Below are 22,500 nucleotides of genomic sequence, written 5' to 3'. Positions count from 1 at the left end.
TGAACCAAAACCTGAACTTCAGATAGAGAGAATTGGGGCTTCGGTATTGCTGCACGGCTTCGGGATGACTTTGAGAAAGAGCTTCTGGAGAGCTTCTAGGTCTGGGCTGTACAGGGAACCAACCGTTTGTCGTAATAAATTTGAGACAGGAATCAATGATCAATTACAGTTGGCTCTGTTGTTAACGATGTGCAATGTGGGAGCAGCGACAAAAATATGACGATCTTCTTACACTTTACCTCCACAAAATCTTGTGAGAATGCCCCAACTCGGTATTAATCAGGACATCTTAACCTTTACCAACACTTACATGGCCGGTGTCACGTTGACGACAAAATGTTGAAGCTGTGCATGATGCCATTCACAAAACTATCTGATATGAAACACCGGTGTATTTGCCATTTTTAATCACGAATGATAGTTCTTCGTCTCTGAGGTAAATATGTACCACGTGTCACAGTTCACATCATCACTTTACACTGAATTCCCACCAATACACGCTCCAAAAATTGCTCCTTTGAGGTGAGACATCTACAAACCCATCGGAGACGGATACCCTGCTCATTGCTGTTTGTTTTTCACTTTGGCTTATAAATTCCCTTTGAACTGTTGAATAAAGAGCTAATACTGATCACACCTACTAAAAATGCAGTCCCCAGCTTTCTGGATGTTTACCACAAGATCACAACTGTACAACTGCAATAACTACAAGAGTTGGGCTTTTTTTTAGCAGCGAGATGGTGGTGTTCGCCAGGCAAAGCAGACGGGATCCAAGGAAATCAAATAGGGGAAAGCTCAAACACATCGATAGCAAAATATAAAGTCTCAATTAGACAGCAGGAGGGAGCGCACGCAGCAGCACACCGAAGGTTAGAGGCACACAGTCAATCCCTGAATGTATTATAACAGTCATCGATCATCGTGGTCAAAGGGCATGTTTTTTGTTTAAATAGGTGTCCAAGCATTGCTGGTTTTATTGTGGCTTCGATGTAATATTCATTCCAATATTACAGCAGTTTTTAACAGCTTTGGGAAAAATTTTGCGATTCTGTTTTCATGCTCTCCCTCCACCCTCTCCACGCACCCTTTCACATGGCTTTAAATGCGTGCCTCCTCAGCCATGCGCTTCAACCTTGAAACGGAATGGAAGAACAATTACCCAAGGTTGCGGGAGCTCGACAGGGTAAGCCACTTTATTTCTTGTCCGACAACTGCTGGCCGTCCTAAATATTTATCTCATCGCCAAATGCACCTTTCCTCTTTTTTTTGTTTTATCTTCTCCTCTCACCCATTGTTTAAACACAGTCATTGAGTGGTGATGCTTGTTGTCTCCTAACGAATCTCCATGTGAACTTTATTTTGAAGACTTCTTTGTTTGTTTATTATCTCAGCCATCATTAGGTAATTGTGAGCACAAACGCAGACCTTACTGGGGTCAGCAGCTTTTGGCAATCATTGCTTTATTTCAAAACCTTGAAGCCATGTTTGTCATGGTTGCTTTCAATTTGTATCTGTGATCTCAGGACATTTGTGGTTGTGTTTTTTATATTTTTTTTCCTGCATCTTTAAAACTACAGCCTTCTTTTCTTTTTCTGTTTGTTTTTTTCCTTTCAGAATGAGTTGTACGAAAAAGCCAAAAACGAGATTCTCGATGAAGTAATCAGCCTTTCAAATGTTACCCCCAGACATTGGTACGTGTTTGGAGCAAACCTTTGATATCGTACGTTTGGTTCCCCAGGCAGCGTCAAAATGCTCACCTGCATCCATTTCTGGGATCTCTGTGGCCCGACCTTTAAAGTAACTATTTATCGACTGCTATTTTAATGAATGAAAGAGTTCTGTACGACTTCAGGATACATCTGACCAAAGCTCCACTCGGTTAGTCGGAAATCCCCCTCGAAAAGATAGCATTTGTTGGTAGTAATGACTTGATTTGTCACCAAGGAATGTGTTGATGTCATCATGGTGCCTTTTTCTTTAAACTTTTAAGTGAGACACGTGGCACAAACCTCTGAGACAGCAGGAGGTTTTCAGGTTTCAATTTGGTCTTCCTTTTATTTTGAGGATTGAGGTACCATTTATGTCATGTGTGCTGCTGCAGCTATTTTGATTTTATTTGGTGTGACAGCGAGCGGTTAAAAAGCCATTTTGAGTTTGGAATGTGTTCTCTATAACATTCGCTGCAAATAAAGGTTCCAGATTTCCCTATAACCCGTAAAACTACTGCCCATGATTCTCCGCATGATGGAATGCCGAGTTATCTCACGCTGACAGCTGGTTAATCTTTCTCGACGCGAGATTCATCCTTTTATCAAAAGACAAATTTGCAAATGCCAGCTTTAGGGCCAGGTCCAAATATTGCATCTCGTTAAAAGGCTTGGGGTAGATTTTTGTTTCTGATTTCAGTGCAAAAAGAAAAAGGGGGAAAAAAGGGACCGACGACTGTGTACTTATCTCCTTTGGTGATGAGTACTTTTGTGGTTTTGTCACGTTACAGTTTATCTGATATCCTTGGGTTGGGCACCTCTTTGCTCAGGGCCTTCACGTTTCATTTGCTATCTTTTGTTTTTGAGTTTTCTAAATGTAAAGTTAATTATGCGGAGTGTGATGGCCTTGATGTTTAAACAGCTGCAATGTTTTTCAAAAGTGTGTGTGTGTGTGTGTGTGTGTGTGTGTGTGTGTGTGTGTGTGTGTGTGCGCGCGCGCGCGTGTTTGCGTGCGTGCGCACACTGAACCCTGGTTGCTGTAGCATGGTTTTGTGAGAGCACTGTTGTGGCCTGGTCTTCTTGATAACTGCTTTGCTCACAGGGAGGAGATATTGCAACGGAAGCTCTGGGACCGAGTCGCTACACACGTCATTGAGAACATCTACTTACCTGCAGCCCAATCTGGAAATGCAGGGACATTCAACACAACTGTGGACATCAGGCTCAGGCAGTGGGCCGACAAGCAACTTCCCCGGCGTGCCGTCGAAGTACACTTGCTTGGCACTTCCTCACCATACAATGCATTTTTAGTGGAGATAGTAAAGCAAAGAGATATAATGTCATGTAATATTATTTAATAATATAATATATGTTCCCTTACAAGAAACTTTATTGCAGGAGGAGACCATTCAGCCCTTCAAAGCCGATCCTATGCATGTCAACGTATTGCTTTGTCCATGCTCTATCCTTTTTATTTTTTTAATGTTGAGTTTCAAGCAGGGAAGCTTCATGTACCATTCTAAAAGTCTTTGGTATGACTCGGCCGGGGTTCAAACCGCCGACCTCCCAAGACTCAGAGAGGACACTCCAACCATGAAGCCACTGAATTTGTTTTTATTTATTTAATTTTGGATGCTGCCTCTTATTACTGACTTTTCAATGATTTTATTTTAATAGGTTGCCTGGGAGGTTCTTCAGGAGGAGTTTTCCCGCTTCATGACCGAACAGCAGGGAAAGGAGGCCGACACGATATTCGACAAGCTGAAGGAGGCCGTCAAAGACGAGAGCATCAAGAGACACCAGTGGAATCTTGAGGCCAATGATAGCCTTGTAAGCCAACTGAAAACCCTCACTCCTTTCATTTCTTTGTCCAACTTGCACCCTCCCTGACCCATTTTCAAGCCCCACACTGCAAAATAGAACTTCCTGTAAGTTGGCCATGTACCATGCATTGCCTCCTAACTGTTTGCTGCAGCGAGTAATCCAGCACAATGCACTGGAAGACCGGTCTATATCAGAGAAACAGCAGTGGGACACTGCCATTCAATTTATGGAAGAGGCTTTGCAAGCTCGACTTCAAGAAAGTATGTTTTGCACGTCTTCACTCTTTTAGTACCACTGTCCTGCATGTGCCGGATGTTTTTATATTTGGTTTTGTCTGGATACCCTCCTCCCTCCCCTCCTCCCATTCTGCCACCTGCACATCAACATACATCAGTATTTCTTTCAACTGCTAGGCAAGTTACCTCAACAGTGCTCTATTTCCAGCACCATGATCCCTGTGATGCACAAGTGTTTAACCCTTGTTTTAAGTCCTGCAAATGAATGTTTATCTCTCACATTGTGCAGCTGAATCTGTGATTAAGAACATGGTTGGGCCAAACTGGCAGGAGCGTTGGTTATACTGGAAGAGTCGGACGAAAGAACAGGTATTCAATTTCATCACAATATTGCATTTCATAGCAGCGTGAATATTTTATAATACTGGACTGTAACCCCCTGATGTAGGTACACATGACAAGAACAAGAAGTCGATTTTTGTTTTCGTTATTCTGTGCTAATTGTAAAAAAAAAAAAAAAAAATCACAACAATAAAATTGTGTGATGTTTGTTCCATCACATGACTCGCCACTTGTTGCAGCAATCAGCAGTCGGCACATCAAATTGCTATCACGACCCATGTACACTGCTGCAGTTGAGATTCCATGTCTTGTTGGTATTCGATGAAAATTACCTTGCTCGCTCGTTGTGACAGTGAAACTTTACTTCTGAAAATGTTATAAAATATTTGTTTTTGGTTATGATATTTTTGATAAGCCGACTATTCGCATTAAATGCTCAAGTGACTTGTTTGAGTGGGCTGCTCATTTATGTTCTCCAATCAACCTTCAATGTGGATCTTTCATTGACTGTACTGCACTGCCAAGAGAAAATGCAGAGTTGCTATCAGATCCCTGACCTTCAACTTACTCGATAAGCATGATGTCATGAGCATTACATTTCAAAAAGTTTGGGTTACTCTTTCAGTGAAGTAGCATGAAGATCAGATTGATGCTTTTTTGGAGTGAAGATCCAATGGAAGTGGATTATTCCAACCTCGGAGGTAAGTGCGCCATTTTTGTCGGATAACCACCGAGCTGAGCGCTAAACCCCCGTGGCTAGGTGGTATGCTGTGAAATGAAGAACGAGCTTGAGAAACTGCTCCTGTTGTCAGAGGATCATCCAGCGTTCCTGGCCCCGGACGAGGTCACCACAGTGCGGAAGAACTTGGAGGCACGAAGCATCGAGGCAGACGGCGTGACGGTACGTGGTAACTGGCTGTGCACATGCTGATTTATTGTCCCTGGCACGCATTGTGGACTTGATGTTTTCCTGATCCCAGTCGATTCCATCCACCATCGATGTATGCACGAAGGAATTCATTTTCCTTGTAAAGCGACAGCGTGTCCTTTTAAAACTTTAACACTGTGTGTTTTGGCGACGAGATTTGGGTTTGCATTCTTCCCGGTCTGGATGTGTTCGAGACTTTGTCAGACTGCCCACCCTTGTGAATTCCTTGCAGATAAAGGATACTTGGCATCAGTTGTACAGACAACATTTTCTCAAGAAAGCGCTAGTCCAAAGCAACTTTTGTAAAAAGGGTTTCTACTACTACCAGAAGAACATCGTCGACACGGAGGTGAGGGTCTTGTAACTCGACAACTCAACGTTGTCTGCGAGCATGTTATTAAATGTATCATTAATCAGTCGTTTTTGTCTCTACCATGGCCCTGCAGCTGGATTGCAGCAACGTAGTATTGTTTTGGAGGATCCAGAGGATGCTGACTATCACTGCCAACACATTACGGCAGCAACTTATAAACACAGAGGGTAAACGGAGACGATTCTCTTGTACCACCTTTGTATTTATTTAATTTTAGCCATCATCTGTATCTGCTGTTTATGCACTTAGGCCCCTTTGGCTTCCTGCCAAGTTGAATACTGAACTCTTTAGAGTTCCAGTTTTGCCACCACAAGGTGGTTGCCAAAAACGTTTTCAAAACTTTGCTTGTTAGAGTAGTATGACCTGTCAGATGGAGGATTGTCAAGCTGAAATCGCATGTCATGAGCAGAATTTCTCACAAAGGCAGCAAATCCCAACATGATTGTTTCAGCTTGCGAAACAAAATGGGCAGATTTAGAACCGGCTCAGTTGTGAAGCTATAAAAGGGAACCTGTCCTGCTGTAACCGAATGGGTTGTTATCCCACTGGACAAGCACTGCAACACTAGTACATGTTGTGATCGAGTGTGTGTGCAAAAGAGGGCTTTCATTGGGGATCATTTAAGAATGCAAAATATAGGGTTTCCTTTTTTTCCTTTCATAAATATGCAGAATATTTGCAAGAAAGGATGTAGTCCCCTTGGTGACAACGTTTCCAAATCTCAATGATGATCATCAACTTCCAATATCTCATGTTGACATTGCGTCCTTTGCTTCTCATTGTATGTTCTCAGCACTCATTATCGAAATTTTAACATGGCTTTCAAATTTAAAAAGGCTTTTTAATTTAATTTTTCTCTTTATTTTCCTCATGAACCAACAATCCTTGCAATTTTTGACTGGGTGACGTTTCTTAGCGAGTGATGCTGCTCGTGCGGCGCGACCTTCCATTCCTCCCTGAGCTCATTAACCAAATGCTTTTGGATCTCAGGGTTGTGCCAACACCTCTTTTCTGGTCTTGCACCCTCTGCTCTTTCCATGGTTTGTCCCCCCAGCCCGTGGCCCTCCCAGGTTTATACAAGATGCATGTAGTCTACCATCACCCTCCTCCTGGTGGAACTCCCAAAATCCAGGATCACTGGTCACCTCCCCTTGTTTGTTCCTCTTTTTTTCCTGCTTGTTGAAGCAACCTCCACATTCTCTTCAATCTTATTCTTCCCACGAGGTCCTTAAGACAACTGCTCACCACCATCTCAGATCATCCCCCTCCAAAGCCATGATCTTTTCTACCTCCATTAACCCCTCACGCCAAGCCCACCTCCTTCCAAATTTGCAGCTTCTGTATCTGCCCCATGGGTCCTCCCCAACCCCTATTTCCTCCCCGCATCCCTTATTTGTCCAAGTCTCACTCTATTTTATCGTTAAACGCTGCTGTTGGTGTCCCCCCCCCCTCTTTCTACTGTTCTCTTTTACATCTGCCACCAAAGGTGGGTGGATGTTATGTTTTCGTCCCTGTCTGTTTGTTTGTCTGTCTGTAAGCAGGATATCTCAAAAAGTTGTGGAAGGATTCAGACGAAATTTTGGTGGACAGGCTGGGTGTGTGACAAAGACTAATTGATTAGATTTTGGTGAAGATCCGGAATCGGATCGGAGAATTTTTAAAGTGATTCTTCACCACTGAGTGAGACGGCGAAAAACTACATGTAGCACGATATCTCAAAAAGCTGCGGACAGATTTGGCTGAAACTTGGTGGACAGGTTGGGTGTGTGACGAGGGCGAATCGATTCGATTTTGGTGAAGATTAGAATCCGTATCCGGATGTGAGATTTTTATAAGTGATTCTTCACCATTGAGAGATAAGACTAAAAACGATATGTCGCATTTTATTTCATAAAGTTGTGGATGAGTTGGTTTGGTGACAACAACAAGCTGATTTAGATTTTGGAACGGGTCTGGCTCCAGATCCAGCCGATCTGTGGGATACAAAACATCAACTGTTCAGCCTGGCAGAGGTATGCGCTCCTACCAAGTGCCGTTCTTGTGTGCTGTTGTGTCCTGATCCATTCAGTTTTCTAGCTCTTCCACGAGCCTTGACTTTGTGTACAAAAAAGTGCTCTGTTGCAAATGTCTTCACAGCCCGCCGCCTGGAGAAAAACGTGAAGGAAGTTCTTGAGGACTTTGGCGAGAGTGAGATCACGAAGGAGCACCTCCTGACGGGTCGCAGGGTTCAGCTTGCTGAGGATTTGAGTAAGCAACAGTCATCTCTGGGCTGCATGTTTATTCAAGATGTGATTTGTAAATGGGGACGCAATTCAAGGTTAGGGGATCAATGCGAGTTACTTGTTCAATTTGAAGGCATTTATTTGGTTTTACTTTCGATTTTGTTGTCCAACTTTGCAGAGAGGGTGAGAGAAATCCAGGATAAGCTTGAGGCTTTCATTGAGGAGCTGCGGAACGAAAAGTAACTTTTGCACATCCTGGTGAGTGGTGTGCAGTTGTCCTTTAGTCTTCATTGGACTTGTTGATCTGTTAAAATGCAACGAAATGATGATGAAGTACATAATTTGACATTTAGCCATTTTTTTTTTTGGGGGTGGGGGGGGTGTTGGGGGTTGTTTTTTTTTTTTTCCTCATCTTTCCTGACTTCCCACACCTACTACATTCAATTGTCTTATTCAAACTGCATTGCATTCTGATCGTAACACCACACCTGGTCCTCTTTTGCAGGTATGGATGATAAGAATGTTTGACTGATGTCCTCCTGTTGAAGTTGTCTCTGCACTCTTCTCGTTCCTATGTACACCTTGGCAATGATGTAAAAAATAATATATTACAAGCTCGCTTGAATCGTCAATCTTTGTCGATCAGTTTACTGTATTGTGGTCATGAGACCATGTAAGTATGTGGCCTCGACATTGGTGTAAGGCTTTGAGGGGTGCCTGCTGTTCGATCAAAATGTTTGGCACATGTTCCTCAAGAATAAAACTTTGTACATGCCTCACACGTTTCTTTCCATCCTGCATATCGGCATCGGAGGGCTGTGTTGTACGAACGGTATCTGTTTGTAAGTCTGACTCGATTCATCCTTTATCGATGCCTTTGATGGCATTTAATTTGTCGAATGCTATTTGAGAAATGCCGCAGTCAGTGATGACTTTTGTAAAATATAATGTACACCTTTGATAGCCTCGAACCGGGCGTCGTGGCGTGCGCCTGTAATCCGGCTACTCGGAGGCTTGGGTTGGAGGATCGCTTGAGGACGGGAGCTCTGCGCTGGGCCGCACGATGAGAGTGTGTAGGGCAGCCCGCAATCATGGCGAAACCCAATCCTTATCCCTGTGTCGTAAGAGGCGACCAGGGTTGCGTCAGGAAGGGCATCTGGCGTAAAACCTGTGCCAAATCAGTATGCGGATCATAACGGATGATCCGCTGTGGCGACCCCTAACGGGAGCAGCCGAAAGATGAACAACAACAACAACCTTTGATAGCCTCCTTTATGGAAGCATTGGAGAACCACTGAATTGCCGGTGTATTGTCATGTCAGAAAAATGACGTCAACACGCAAGACCATATTGATAAACCTCACATTGCATTGTGCCATCAAGCCTGGTGTTGATTTAATGGTTAAGATGGCTGGCTTAAGATCGAAGTATCTAAAGTTTGAGTTCCTGTCAGCCATTAAATAACACCAGGTGGTTGACTTAGCCTGTCATCCTTCAGAGATCAGCAAAACGAGTAACAGATTACTGGAAACAGGGGGCATTGCATCAGCGGCACAGCCCCGCTACCAGCAATGATGCAGCCACAGGCTGCATATGAAATAATAATAATAATTGTACCATCTCTTCTGAAGAACAGGTTTCAAGTTTCGAACGAGTGATGGGATTTTGACCAAACTCGGTATAATTATTGCTGCGGCCCTGAGCGGTTAGGTTAATTCTTTCGACCCAATTGTCGTGCACGGGCAGCGAACACCGACCAGGCCGGATCACCGATTGGTTTTCCTGAGAAGCAAACACGTGATCCTTGGAGTTTATGGCACGTACAAGAGGGGAATGGGCGGCAAATGCGCGTGCACGAAGGAAGCACAGCACAAGGGGTTTATACTCGAACCCATGACAAATAAGACAACACAAGAAACTTAAAATATACATGGGGGGTTTAATGAAAATAAATTAAATATTTACAATGGCTATAATTCAGTGTAATTATAAAACGTGACGTAAATTAAAGCCGAAAGTCGAGGCGCCTCTACACACAGACTATAATACAGACAAGGGGACAGAATATATAAAAGCAAAATCTGCCCTTTCTCCCGGCACTTAGCTTTGTCCAGAGATGGTCTTTTATGAACTTGGCGATCGAGCTGTGGTGTCCTGCGCGGGAAAATGCGCCCAAAATGCCACGAAGCCGCTCTCTGGGTGGGAAATGCACTTGAGGTAAATTGTGAGGTGGTATTCAACGCCAGGGCTCACCAAGCGCCGTGCGGCGGCTTCTCATGAACGAATATGTCGAATGTTCCTCTCTTACACGAGGTCTGCTCACAACGATCGCACGCCTTCCTTCTTGAACACACAACGGGATAACGATAAGTTCGCCGAGAGGTGCGCTCCTCTTCCTCTCTTTCTCATAATCGTACAACTTCGTGGCTCAGCCGAACAGGAATGGCGAGCGTCTTGCCCAGCACACTGCAAATTCACCAGCACGAACACGAGAATTGCGCAGCCATTTCGTCGTGGTGAGAGGAAAACAAAAACGAGATCCTCTGTCTCAGCCAGGTTCCTCCACCAATTCTATGCTCTTCGCCAACTGTCCTCCCCGTTCTCCTGCTCCGAACCTCACTTTCCCTCCACCGGCTCTCTGACGTCATGCCCATTAATCATCCACTCCGGGGTCATGGCTCCGCCAGCCGTCACCCCTGGAGGAAGGGCTTTCTGCCTGCTTGAACGTGTGGCTCTGGATTTCTTGTTGTATATAAGAACGTATATGGAATAAATTTCCTCACTCTGTTCAATCCCATTCTTCCCTCCAGGCCTTCAAAACAGCTGTTCACCACCACCTTTTATCGTCCCCCCATCCAAGTCCTCGATCTTTTCTACCCCCGTTAATCCACCCCAAACCCACCTCCTTCAAATCCCCTGCTTTCCTTCCTGAAAGTCCCTGCAATGTCCATCTTGTGTACCCTGTGTTCCCTGCTCCATCCCTCTCCCTTCCACTGATCTACTTATGTCTCTGTTCCCCACTGTTTTGTCCTTCCCACTCCCACCCCTCTTGTCTCATGCCTCCCTTGATGTGCCTTGTGTTTAGCTCTCATACGAGCCTCGACAAGATATACAAAAAAAAAAAACGTAATTCTTTTATTGCTGGCTTGTAAATGCAAAAACGTAGGAAAAAGTCACAGGGGGCATTTACATACTCTGGAAATTGGCCTTAATCCCTATCTAATTAACACAGCACCCTCCCAGCCAATATGGTGACAAGTAACTTAAGCTCACCATTTCATTTACATCAAGATGTCTCCTACACATCCACGGACAAAGCAACTCTGTACAATCCTAACTTTCCTATGAAATTCTTCCATCTACCCCCCACAATTATAACAATATATATTATGATGCAAAGATGAACTGATTTGATTTCGGCATCAAGAGGTCAAAGGTCACAGTCCTTGATAGGTTTTTGTTACCACTACAACTTAAGAACGGCTGAAGGGATCTAAGTCTAATTTGGTACAAGTATGATAATTATGTTATCATGTGGGTGGAGGCATATCGGTCAATGGTGTCAACGAGTGCCGTTCTATTTATTTCTCTTTTAAAAACCAATGTGCACTTCTGCTCATGAACAAAAACCTTCTCTTGATATTAAATTTACGTCTGTAAGTTATTTTGCTGCTTTTTATGAATGAAAATAAGGATGAATTCCAGAAATGACATTATGTCCTCGAAGGAGGGTGGTTACCTGTAGTTTTACTTTGTCGTCAGTTATCGCCGGCGCAGACAGACAAATGAGCAATGAAGTTGATGCAGTTATATTTGAGGCAATGATTTCAGTACAGTGTGGAATACATAAATGTAATCTACATTTCTACATCGATCAGATGGCGCACACAGCGAAAACTATGCTTCACATATCCACAACCTTGTACTCGCTCTTTACGCCTTCTGGTATCTTCAACTGAATCGCATAGGATGATTGATAAACAAACAAACACCAATGCAATTGTCTTGGGGTTTGTGAGAGCTATGTTTTTTTGGGGGGGTGTTTTTTTCTGAGGGCTTTCAGGGCTCGATCTTATCGGTTGGATGTGGCACCATTCGGCATGCGTTCCCATGAATATACATCCCTAACCAATCACCAGATTTCTGCTAGTGGATACGAGGTCTTTATTATTAGGCTACAATACATCCGGACCTCATGTCTTCATCGCTTCGACAGAGCTGAGGATAACTTCATTGATTCATTGTAATTGTAAAATATTACACTTGTGTTTTTTTTTCAATGTCTTTATCCCCACGGCGAAGTATTGCAAATAAATCTGAAAAAATGGATGGAATAGCGGCGAAGAACATTCAAATGTTTGTGAACTCACGTGACAAATTTGGCGAATCGGAAAGAAGCTAATTGCAGTTAATTAACACGATTGATCAATCACAAGTGACGTTCTATCCGGCATGACTACTGATGAAGGCAATATAGCCGTGCCCACGTCTGGTGGCTCGGATAAGAAGACTGCAGAGTCTTCGACAAAATTCTGCGTTATGCACGTTGTTTCTTCAACAAATAGTAATCTAATTCCATTTACCAACAAATCCTGACTTTGATATGTCAGGTTTGTGACCGATTGGAAGAAGTACAAGTGTAAAGAAAGTAAAGTTGGTGCAGAAAACGGAGCCTTTAAAAAAAAAAATCTTTAAAATGAAAAAATAAAAATAAAAAACCTTTGAATAACATTTTTTTTAACTTTAAAAATGAAAAAAATATCTGGAGCCAATCTCAGTTAATATTTTGAAGATACGCAATTGCGCATCAATACTCAACCGACAAATGAAATGATCGCTATCATTACGACTCACAAGCACCTCTGTGATGTCTGGGAAGCAAGTCGGAAGGCCAAGAAATCTGGAGCTGAAGGTGAGATTTGAAACTTACTTCACTTTACCAGCCTTGGTGGTGTAATGGTTGTAGCGTCTGCTCTGAGTTTGGGAGGTTGGTGGTTCGAACCCCGGTTGAGTCATACAAAAGACTAACCAGAGAGTTGGTGTCAAAGCCACCCAATGCTCGCCTGTTTATACATTTATCGTTTTTAAAAGACTCGTCTAATAATATTTTTTTATATAAAGCATTGCAGTGAAGTCTGATCCAAATAATTTTAAAGCAATATATGTATTTGTATATTGTAATCAGTAAAAAATAGGGTGGTAGATAAAAACATTAGAAAGGAAATAACTTGCACCAAAAACTTTAACATTTTCACGCTCATGCCGGGGGTATCGCTATAGCTCTCTGTTCTTCGAACAGGCGAGCCAAAAATGGAACCTAATGCTTCCTTGTTTGCTGCTCAGGATTTAAGGGGATGGAGCACAGATGAGCAACCACATGTTGGGAATATGAGCATAGGCGTTGATGGGCCTAAAGTCCTCCTGCTGCCTCAAACGTTCCTTCAAAAAGAACGCATATTATTGGGATACCAAAGCCTTAAAGACTGGTATCCTATTGCTTTTTACCTCACCTGGAACATAGTTCCAGGGAGCTCATCGGATAGCCTGGTGTTAGCTTAATGGTGAGGGTGGTGGGCTTTGGATCTTAGGGTCCTGAGTTCAAATCCCGCTCAGCTGTTGAATTAAAACCAGGTGAGGTTAACTCAACCTGTCATCCTTCCGAGGTCGGCAAAATGAGTGCCAGCATGCTGGTATCCTGTGTCGGAGTGGCGACCCGTACAGGATTGTGCACAATAGTCAAGGAGACTGCTTTAGCAGCACCAACGCTCTGCACAGAGTCTGGTCCCGATGGATGGATGGATGGATGGATGGATGGATGGATTCTAAACTTGCATCTCTTGCCCTGGCGGTTTCATTTTTTGAGAGGTATTTAAAAATTCCTATTGTTATTTTAATTCACGAAAAGTAATTTTACCATCACACTTGAATTTATTTGCAATTTTTTTCCATGAAATTGAAGCTCAAGGAAGAGTGAGGTGAGAGGGGAAAAGGGCATCACGGGGCAAAAAAGCAGGGGAATGAATGATCAGGACAAGAGGGAAGGGAAATCTCTAAACCTCTCCCCTCCCACTTCCTGTGCCACATTCACTATCCTCTGCACATCTTCGTCTCCAAAATCTTCGTCTCTGCATTATGAATGAGCTCCCTTCACAACTTCAAACAACATGCATTCATCATTGATTGTAGTTTGCTTTAATTCCTCCAGGTTGTCCATGATAACTGGGATCGAGTCAGCTGTATTGAACTGCTTCCAACAATCGGTGACCGTGAGTGAAGGGTGTCGCTCCATCCCATCAGGGATCAACGTACGGTGTGAAAAAAACTGCTGACACACGAAGCATTTATACAGTGAACAGTGAATAAGTATAGTCATACACCGTGGACACACAAATCTGTGACTGGTGAAGCTGTGGATGGTGAAATTTTATGTTTATTTATACAGCAAGTGGACAAAACAAGGAAACACCAGCGTACATGGGCCGTTCAACATATATGCAAAGTATGGGTCACCCACACGTACGTGGCCGGCACGTCAAATACTATATGCACATCATTTCCCAGCAGTCGTGTGCTTATAGAAAGTCGACACATTTTCAAATTTTTCACCTTTTGTTGCCTTGTAGCCTGGAATGAAATTTCATTAAATCAGACTTTTTCCACCTTTATTTACACATCATATCCCACAACTTCCAAGTAAAAAAACAAATTCAACAAATTTCATAAAATTCATTAAAAATCCAAAACTAGAATATCTTTGTTGGATAAGTGTCCACCCCCCTGAGTCAATATTTGGTGGAAGCACCTTTGACAGCAATTACAGCTGTTAATCTGTTGGGAGAGGGCTCTACCAACTTTGCACATGTTGATTGGGCAATATTTGCCCATTCTTCTGTTCAAAACTGTTCGAGCTCATTCAAGTTACATGGGGAGCATTGATGGACAGCAATCTTGAAGTCATGCCACAGATTTTCGATTGGATTTAGGTTGGGGCTCTTACAGGGCCACTCAATGGCATTTATTTTTTTTGTTCCTTAGCCACTCCAGTGTAGCTTTGTCTGTGTGCTTTGGGTCGTGGTCATTCCGAAAGGTGAACTTCTGTCCCAATTTCAGCTTTCTTGCAGAGGGCAGCAGGTTTTCCTCTCGGATTTTCTGTATTTTGCTCCATTCATTTCCCCTTCTATCCTGACAAGTGTCCCAGTCCCTGCTGATGAGAAACGTCCCCATTACCATGATGTTGCCACCACCATACTTTCCAGTGGGGATGGTGTTCTTTGGGTGATGTGCTGTACCTTTGCTAGTGCATAAGCGGGATGTGGCTCATGTCTGCTCTTGAGATCCAACATGGCCGCAAGAGGAAACCTCAGTGACATTAAATGGGGTGCAATTGTTGGTGTGCGTTTGGCACGAGCTTCAGTGACAAAGCCTGTGGAAATTGCTGATGAGTCACTTGGAACTGTCTTGAAGGTGATGTCAGCCGAGAAAAAAGAATGAAAGACATCATTGAAGGGCAATGGTGGGCGGAAGCGCATACTCGACAAGCATGATGAATGGCTATGAGGCTGGACTGCTCGGCGAAATGGCAGACAAACTGTGTGCGGGGTTCACTGTTGATCGTAAGCATGCTGCATCATCAAAAACGTTCAGAAGGCAACTTCATAGGGTTGGGATACCATTGCCTAGTTACTATGAACAAACCGCTCATAATACCTGGCAATGCCCGTTTGCGGGTGCATTGTTGCAAGAAGCAAAGGCAATATATTGCTGAGCAGTGGAGGAATGTGATGTGGTGTGACGAGTCGTCTTTCACCATGTTCTCAATGAATGGATGTGTCCACATGTGGTGACAGCCCAGGGAGCTGCGCAGCCCCGAGGGCCTGGTTTTAACAGTAAAAGGTTTTGGCGGTTCCATAATGGTATGGCACGTTTTACTGGCATGGCCTGGGTCCACTCATTCCATTAGAAGGCAGGGTTAATGCAGCATGCTACGTCACTGTCCTGGGCGATCATTTGCATCCCATGATGCAGCATTTCTTCCTTATTGGGAGGGTGTTTTTCAGGACAATGCTCCAAGACGCATGTTGTCACCGGGTGGCTTAAGAAGCACGAGGACAAAGTTACCAATCTTCCTTCATCCTCTCAATCGCCAAACCTTAATCCCATAGAACATTTGTGGGACTGTGGAGTGGTACTTAACACAAAGGTTTCCACCTCCATCAAACCAACGTGAATTGGAGGACTTCTTTGTGGAAGAATGGTACCACATTCCTGCAGAACAGTTCCAGACCCTTGTTTACTCCATGCCACATCATATCCATCCCATCCTGGATGTACATAGTGGCCAAACATCTTACAAAATTGGCATTTTGTTGGTGTTTCCATTTTTTTTTTGTCCACTACATATATAGATGCTGTATACAGTGGAGTGCAACGATTTGAGTTATTCCAATTATATTCATACTTTCGGGTAGATTCATCAAATTATCAGTGATAAGTCGTATGTGTTTATTATTGTAAAATAACAGCATTTAAAATATATGCCTGGGGTTGTCTTTATGGTTAGGGGGGTGGGCTTTGAATCCAAGGATCCTGAGTTCATATCCCACTTTCCTGTTGAATTAATACCAGGTGGGGTTGACTCTGCCTGTCATCCTTCTGAGGTCGGCAAAAATGAGTGCCAGCTTGCTGGTATACTATGTTGGAGTGGTGACCCGTCCAGGATTGTGTCCAATAGCCAAGGAGACTGCTTCAGCAGCACCGACGCTCTGCACAGAGTAAGGTCCCAATGGATGGATGGATGGATTTTAAAATGAGTGTGAAACAAACTGCTGATGTAAATAACAAGAAAAATGTCATTTTTTTTAGTATCGGTCAATACTTTGTGTGTCTGCCTTTTGCCTTCTTGAGTGCCATCACCCTTACACATGCTTCGTGTATACGTCTGAAACGCTCTTACAGGAATATTGTGCCAAATAACCTGTAGTACATTCCATCGTTTTGTAAGGTCGGGTTCCTTGTCGTCTTCTCTCTTTCCAGGTAATCCCATATGGCCTCAATGGGACTCGTGTATGGACTCGAGGGTGGCCTTTCTAACACTTAAAGCACACCAACTGTAACATTGTTATCCAAATATTGTTTTAGAATATTGGAAGTTTTTGGATCATTATCTTGTTGGAAAACGAAGCCTTTGCTGTTTAACCGATTTTCACTCGGGACAGCATTGTGCTGCAGTCTCTGTTCACATGGTTCTATTGTTAGCGTGTACGCGTCCAAATAAAAGCTGAGATACAACACCAGCCACTCATATCCTCCCCTATTGTTTAATAGTAGGCTGCAAACATTGCATGTTGTAATGTTCTCTGGGTCTTCGGCATGCATCCTGGTGTCTCTTAGATCCAAAAGGTTCATACCTCATCAGATTTTTTTCTTGATTTGGAAAATTTTCCAAGGAGATGGAAGATAGTGGAGTACAAATGAAAGGGTGAAAAAGACAGAGAGAGGATGTGCAAGAGCAGCAGAGCAAGTTTTTAGGACATGTAAGCTGATGCGTTCCGGTCCAGTAGCAGTCAGAGTCGAGGGTTGAAATGACCTTCTCCACCTTCAGGTTAGGTCAGGTATGGGAACACGCGCCAGAGCAGCGCATCGCTGCGTCCACTTTCCGCTGGTACTCCAGGGGCCTTCATCTGGCCATCCCCCAGGCAGATGCCTGGCCCATCCCCATCTCTTTGAGATGCTGATCAACCTGCTGCAACCACGAAGACCTTGCCCAGCATTGAGAGCAGCGTCACCCCTCGGTAGTTGTTGCAGTCCTGGTGATCACTTCCCTTTCCTGAGAGGGACAACAAGGCACCTCTTCCAGTCAGTTGGGATGATGCCTGTATCCCAGACAGAGCACAGAACTACATGCAACGACACGAGTGCAGCATTTCCACCAGCTTTGAGAAGTTCAGCATGAATGCCACAAATCCCAGGATCTTTATGGCATTTTTACCAGTTCACCGCAGCCTGTGTTTCCACAAATGAAGGTGGACCACAGTTGATTGGAGGGTCAGCAAAATAGATAGTAACACCACAGACATCCAACTCCACAGCTGGTGAATCAGCCTGGTATAACCGCCCAAAGTGACCAGCCCAGCGGGCCTTCACTTTGGACTCCTCTGTCAAGAGCCCACCACCCTCCGCTCTAACTGCAGCACACCGAGGGATGGAATTGGAGGAACGCAATGCGCAAGTTTCCCTGCAAGCAGGACGAGAATCACTTGACCACAGGTGATGCTCTACCCCCTCACGGATGCCTTGCACATCGGCCTCTTTGTCCGCCCTCAGCGCATGTCCAGTTTTACGCCTCAGCTCCCTGAACAGCTCAACTCTGCCATTCAGCCTGGCCCTGTGACTCTGTTCAATGGTATCCAGTGTCCCTTGAGAGCCAAAATTCTTCTTCCCCCTTCAGTAAGTTCCAAGACATCCACCAGCAACATCAAAGACGGTGGTCTTGAAGGCACTCCACAACTCTTCAGGGTTCCCCAAACCACCCAGACCCCCAAACCTCAACTCTGCCTGTTCGCAAACTTCTCAGCTGCCCTCTCATCCTTGAGCTTGCCAACATCCAGCCTAGGGTGGAATAGTCCCATTCTTCCAGATTTAAGCTGCAACTTCAGAGTTGCTGCAACAAGCTTGTGGTCAGTATTGAGGAACTGAGCACTCCAGTTGACCCTGCACTTCTGGATCATCCTCCAGTGACCATCAACGAGCACATGGTCAATCTCTTTTGCCACACCACCAGCGTTGGTATACCAAGAATGAGCCTGTGGGTGCTGAAACCATGAACCAGCCACCCTAAGTCCACAACTTCTTGCAAAGTCAAGGAACTTGGTACTATTCTGGTTCACAGTTCCAGACCCATGGGGACAAGCACATGTCTCATAACCATCCCGATCAGTTCTAGTTGATGCATTGAAATCTCCCAAGACTATTATCTCTTCTCGGGCACTGATCAACCACAGACTCGAGCGTGGCATGGAAGGCGTCCCTCACGGTGAGATCACTCGCGTCAGTCAGAGCATACCAGATACCAGGGAAATGACACCCAAGGAGTGCCGAATCTTTTGTCTCATAATAAGCTTGTTGACCAGCGTTACCCAATTATCATTGGTGTCAGCTTATTGGACACAGCTACTTGGGTGAGGTAACCATCAAAGCAACCAGACCAATAGTAGGTCTAACCACCCGCCATGATTTCGCCACTGTCCGATCTCCGAACCTCAGAGAGAGCTGCAATACCGATGACCAAACGCTTGAGATCAGATGATAACCGAGACAGGTGATCATCCTCTCTTTGCGATAGGACATTCCAGGCACCCACCCAAAGGGACCGCCTCAAGTTAACCTCCTCCATAACTCCAAAACCATGAAACCGAGCAGCCTGAAACTTTTCAGGCATACGAAGGGAAATCCACGGAAGTGCATGAGTGAAAATTGCATGTTTGGGATAATTAAAACACCCCTTTTGAAGATGATTAATGGCCTTATTTAATGATATTTGTTATCTGGCACATCCTCAGCCACCTCGCTCTCAAGGATTTTAAGGTGTATTCTGGGTTACCTTGCTGGGGTCTGAAGCCACCATATTTTTTGGCCTGCTCAACCTTGCCTTGTGACTTGGAACAGGCCACAGTGATTTCTTAACGATAAAGTTTTTTTTTTTTTTGAATGCATGTTCATCATAGCTCCGAATTGCTGGGAACATTGCAATGCTTATAAATGCCATGAGACGCCAGCATTCGTGGCTTTATTTCATTTCCACACATGCCATAACCTCGATAATCTCTTAAACTAAGCCAAATTACAAAATTTAAGCTCCAGAATTGAACTTAGCAGCAGTTCCAACTGTTGAAAAAGTGTTCATTTGTCCAGTTCAGACATATTTGATATTTCAGGCAGGCGTCTCCAGGAGGTGTGTGTTTAATATGACGGTTCGGTGATTGCGAATCACATGCTGTGCCAGCCATTTCTTATCAACCATTTCGTTGGAGTGCTTAAGCCACTTGGCAAGCGCTCTACAGTTTTTGCACTGTAACTCAATCAATACTGTATATCGATCAATTTGAACAATGTTCAGAGGCCACTCTCCTGCGATGGCCCTGCGTTGTTCCACGGTCATTTCGGCATAATTAAATACAAATTAAAGAAATGAAACGTTTTGTGTTTAGTTAACATCATGTGGTTTACCTGGTGTTGGGATCTGAGGGTTCTGAGTTCAAGCCCCGTTAACCCCTGAATTAACACTAGTGTTAATTGAATTAACGACACTGAATTAACGTGTGGAATTAATTAGTTAATTAACACTGAATTAACGACAAAATGAGGACTAGTGTAGCAGCCAAAAGGCTGCACATGAAAGGAAGGGGTATTGATGGATTTATTTAAAATATGGTATTGGTGTGGTGCAGGCATGATGGGCCGAATGGCCTTCTCCTGGGCAAAATTTCCTTGTAAAAAAAAAAATCATGTCAAGATACCTGAGAGGTACGCACACTCACTCGAAGCTGTCTCACCCAGGTTTGAATCAGGTCCAAGCTATAAACTGTCATCCCGGTGTTCCACAGGCAGGGTGATTAATCAATCTGTGTGCCGTTATACTGAACATCACATCTGCCGGAATCCCCTTTCTCCTCCCTTCCCCCCTCCCACCCCCCCAAACCTCTCTCTCTCTCTCTCTCTCTCTCTCTCTCTCTCTCTCTCTCTCTCTCTCTCTCTCTCTCTCTCTCTCTCTCTCTCTCTCTCTCTCTCTCTCTCTCTCTCTCTCTCTCTCTCTCTCTCTCTCTCTCTCTCTCTCTTACTCTCTCTCTCTCTCTCTCTCTCTTACTCTCTCTCTCTCTTGCTCTCTCTCTCTCTCTTACTCTCTCTCTCTCTCTCACTCTCTCACTCTCTCACTCTCTTACTCTCTTACTCTCTTACTCTCTTACTCTCTTTCTCTCTTTCTCTCTCTTACTCTCTTACTCTCTCTCTCTCTTACTCTCTTACTCTCTTTCTCTCTTACTCTCTTACTCTCTCTCTCTTACTCTCTTTCTCTCTCTCTCTCTCTCTCTCTCTCTCTCTCTCTCTCTCTCTCTCTCTCTCTCTCTCTCTCTCTCTCTCTCTCTCTCTCTCTCTCTCTCTCTCTCTCTCTCTACCTGTCTCTCTCTCCCTCTCCCCCTCTCTCTCTCTCTCTCTCTCTCTCTCTCTCTCTCTCTACCTCTCTCTCTCTACCTCTCTCTCTCTACCTCTCTCTCTCTACCTCTCTCTCTCTACCTCTCTCTCTCTACCTCTCTCTCTCTACCTCTCTCTCTCTACCTCTCTCTCTCTACCTCTCTCTCTCTACCTCTCTCTCTCTACCTCTCTCTACCTCTCTCTCTCTACCTCTCTCTCTCTACCTCTCTCTCTCTACCTCTCTCTCTCTACCTCTCTCTCTCTACCTCTCTCTCTCTACCTCTCTCTCTCTACCTCTCTCTCTCTACCTCTCTCTCCCTACCTCTCTCCCTACCTCTCTCCTACCTCTCTCCTACCTCTCTCCTACCTCTCTCCTACCTCTCTCCTACCTCTCTCCCTCTGTCTCTCCCCCCACCCCATCGCTATTTCTCCCCCACCCCTCTCCCTCTCTCTCTCCCTCTTCCTGTCTCCAAATGTATCTGGACATTGGTTATGTCCGGATGGTGATTATTTCCACACGTTTCTGGATGGTGGTCATCTCAGTATGTATCGAGACAGTGTTTATCTCCATATGTGTCTGGACGGTGGTTATTTCCAGATCGAACCTTCCCTCATGCTGCCTTTCTCTCCCCTCCCCTCATACTTCTCCCCCCTCCCTTCATGCTGCCTTCCCTTCCCCCACCACTACTCTCTCCCCTAACCCCTCCTTAAACTCCCTTCCTCCTCGCTCTTCCACTTCTCCCTCTACCCCTACTCATTTTCTCCCTCCCCCCCTCCATTAGTATACCTGTCGTCTGGATAGTGGTTATGTCCGGACGGACCCTCCCCTCACACTGCCTTACCTTCCCTCCCCTCATGCTACCTTCCGTTGAAGTTTCTGTACAGTGGATATGTCCGGACGGTGGCCATCTCCGCATGTGTCCGGACGGTGGCCGTCTCCGCACGTGTCCGAACGGTGACCATCTCCGCACGTGTCCGAACGGTGGCCGTCTCCGCACATGTCCGGATGGTGGCCGTCTCCACACGTGTCCGGAGGGTGGCCGTCTCCGCACGTGTCCGGATGATGGCCGTCTCCGCACGTGTCCGAACGGTGACCGTCTCCGCACGTGTCCGGACGGTGGTTATCCCTAACGTATCCAGACGGTGGTTATGTCCGGACAGACCTTCCCCACACAATGCCTTACCTTGCCCTCTTCCCTTCACGCTGCCTTCCCTTGCCTCCACCCCACCTCACTCCCCAACCCCTCCTCGCTCCTCCCTCCTTCCTCCCCCCCCCCCCATCGCTCCTCACTTCCCCGCCCCCCTCGGTCTCTCTCCCTCCTCTCCCTTCTCTCCCTCCTCTCCCTTCTCTCCCTCCCCTCCTTCTTACTCCCCCCCCCCCTTAATATACCCGTCGGTGAAGTGACGGGTTGTATTCGCTCTGCCTTACTCTAATTCCTGGACTGGTATTTGTTTGTCGTGCTCCTCCTACATTTCTTTTCTGGGCTGATTACATCCAGACTTGCTACATAGGATCAGCATGACCCTATTTCGTGCATCGTGGTGTTTTTATTTTTGTAGGAGGAGGAGGAGACGGAGGAAGATACAGAGGTGGAGACTGAGGAGGAGACGGAGACGAAGACAAATTTTCGATGTAAATGTGTGTCGTGTAGCACCACCTTCAGGTGGAAGAGGGTATTACTGA

At 45.0% G+C, this 22,500-nt stretch overlaps 2 protein-coding genes and 1 pseudogene across 8 annotated transcripts in view; all 3 read left to right on the top strand.

The window, feature by feature from the left end:
* Positions 1-8,410, top strand: part of OPA1 (OPA1 mitochondrial dynamin like GTPase) — a 106,617-nt gene extending 98,207 nt beyond the window's left edge. For all 4 annotated transcript variants that reach the window (XM_085899003.1, XM_085899001.1, XM_085899002.1 and 1 more), the window contains 12 exons: positions 1,119-1,183; positions 1,615-1,691; positions 2,809-2,974; positions 3,384-3,536; positions 3,682-3,790; positions 4,056-4,135; positions 4,869-5,009; positions 5,269-5,385; positions 5,483-5,576; positions 7,546-7,656; positions 7,810-7,889; positions 8,137-8,410. In XM_085899003.1, the coding sequence (XP_085755129.1) occupies positions 1,119-1,183; positions 1,615-1,691; positions 2,809-2,974; positions 3,384-3,536; positions 3,682-3,790; positions 4,056-4,135; positions 4,869-5,009; positions 5,269-5,385; positions 5,483-5,576; positions 7,546-7,656; positions 7,810-7,874 (1,178 nt within the window). In that variant the 3' untranslated portion in view covers positions 7,875-7,889; positions 8,137-8,410. The remainder of the gene's footprint in view (positions 1-1,118; positions 1,184-1,614; positions 1,692-2,808; positions 2,975-3,383; positions 3,537-3,681; positions 3,791-4,055; positions 4,136-4,868; positions 5,010-5,268; positions 5,386-5,482; positions 5,577-7,545; positions 7,657-7,809; positions 7,890-8,136) is intronic.
* Positions 8,411-8,568: 158 nt separating this feature from the next.
* Positions 8,569-22,500, top strand: part of LOC147018887 (uncharacterized) — a 66,016-nt gene continuing 52,084 nt past the window's right edge. For 2 of the 4 annotated variants that reach the window (XR_015062575.1, XR_015062576.1), the window contains exons 1-3: positions 8,569-15,244; positions 16,257-16,402; positions 22,377-22,449. Coding sequence is in view for 1 of the 4 variants with exons in the window: in XM_085899004.1 (XP_085755130.1) it covers positions 15,142-15,244; positions 16,257-16,402; positions 22,377-22,490 (363 nt within the window). In the remaining 3 variants the exon portion in view is untranslated. Of the gene's footprint in view, positions 15,245-16,256; positions 16,403-22,376; positions 22,491-22,500 lie in introns of all 4 variants that reach the window. The other 2 variants (XR_015062574.1, XM_085899004.1) reach the window with 1 other exon arrangement.
* LOC147018888 (signal recognition particle RNA) lies at positions 8,602-8,742 on the top strand (annotated as a pseudogene).

This window comes from Eptatretus burgeri, chromosome 10, assembly GCF_056783735.1.
Source record: "Eptatretus burgeri isolate ZD-2024b chromosome 10, Ebu_testis_v1, whole genome shotgun sequence".
Classification (NCBI taxonomy): domain Eukaryota; kingdom Metazoa; phylum Chordata; class Myxini; order Myxiniformes; family Myxinidae; genus Eptatretus; species Eptatretus burgeri.
This window is presented reverse-complemented; position numbering and strand designations above follow the sequence as displayed.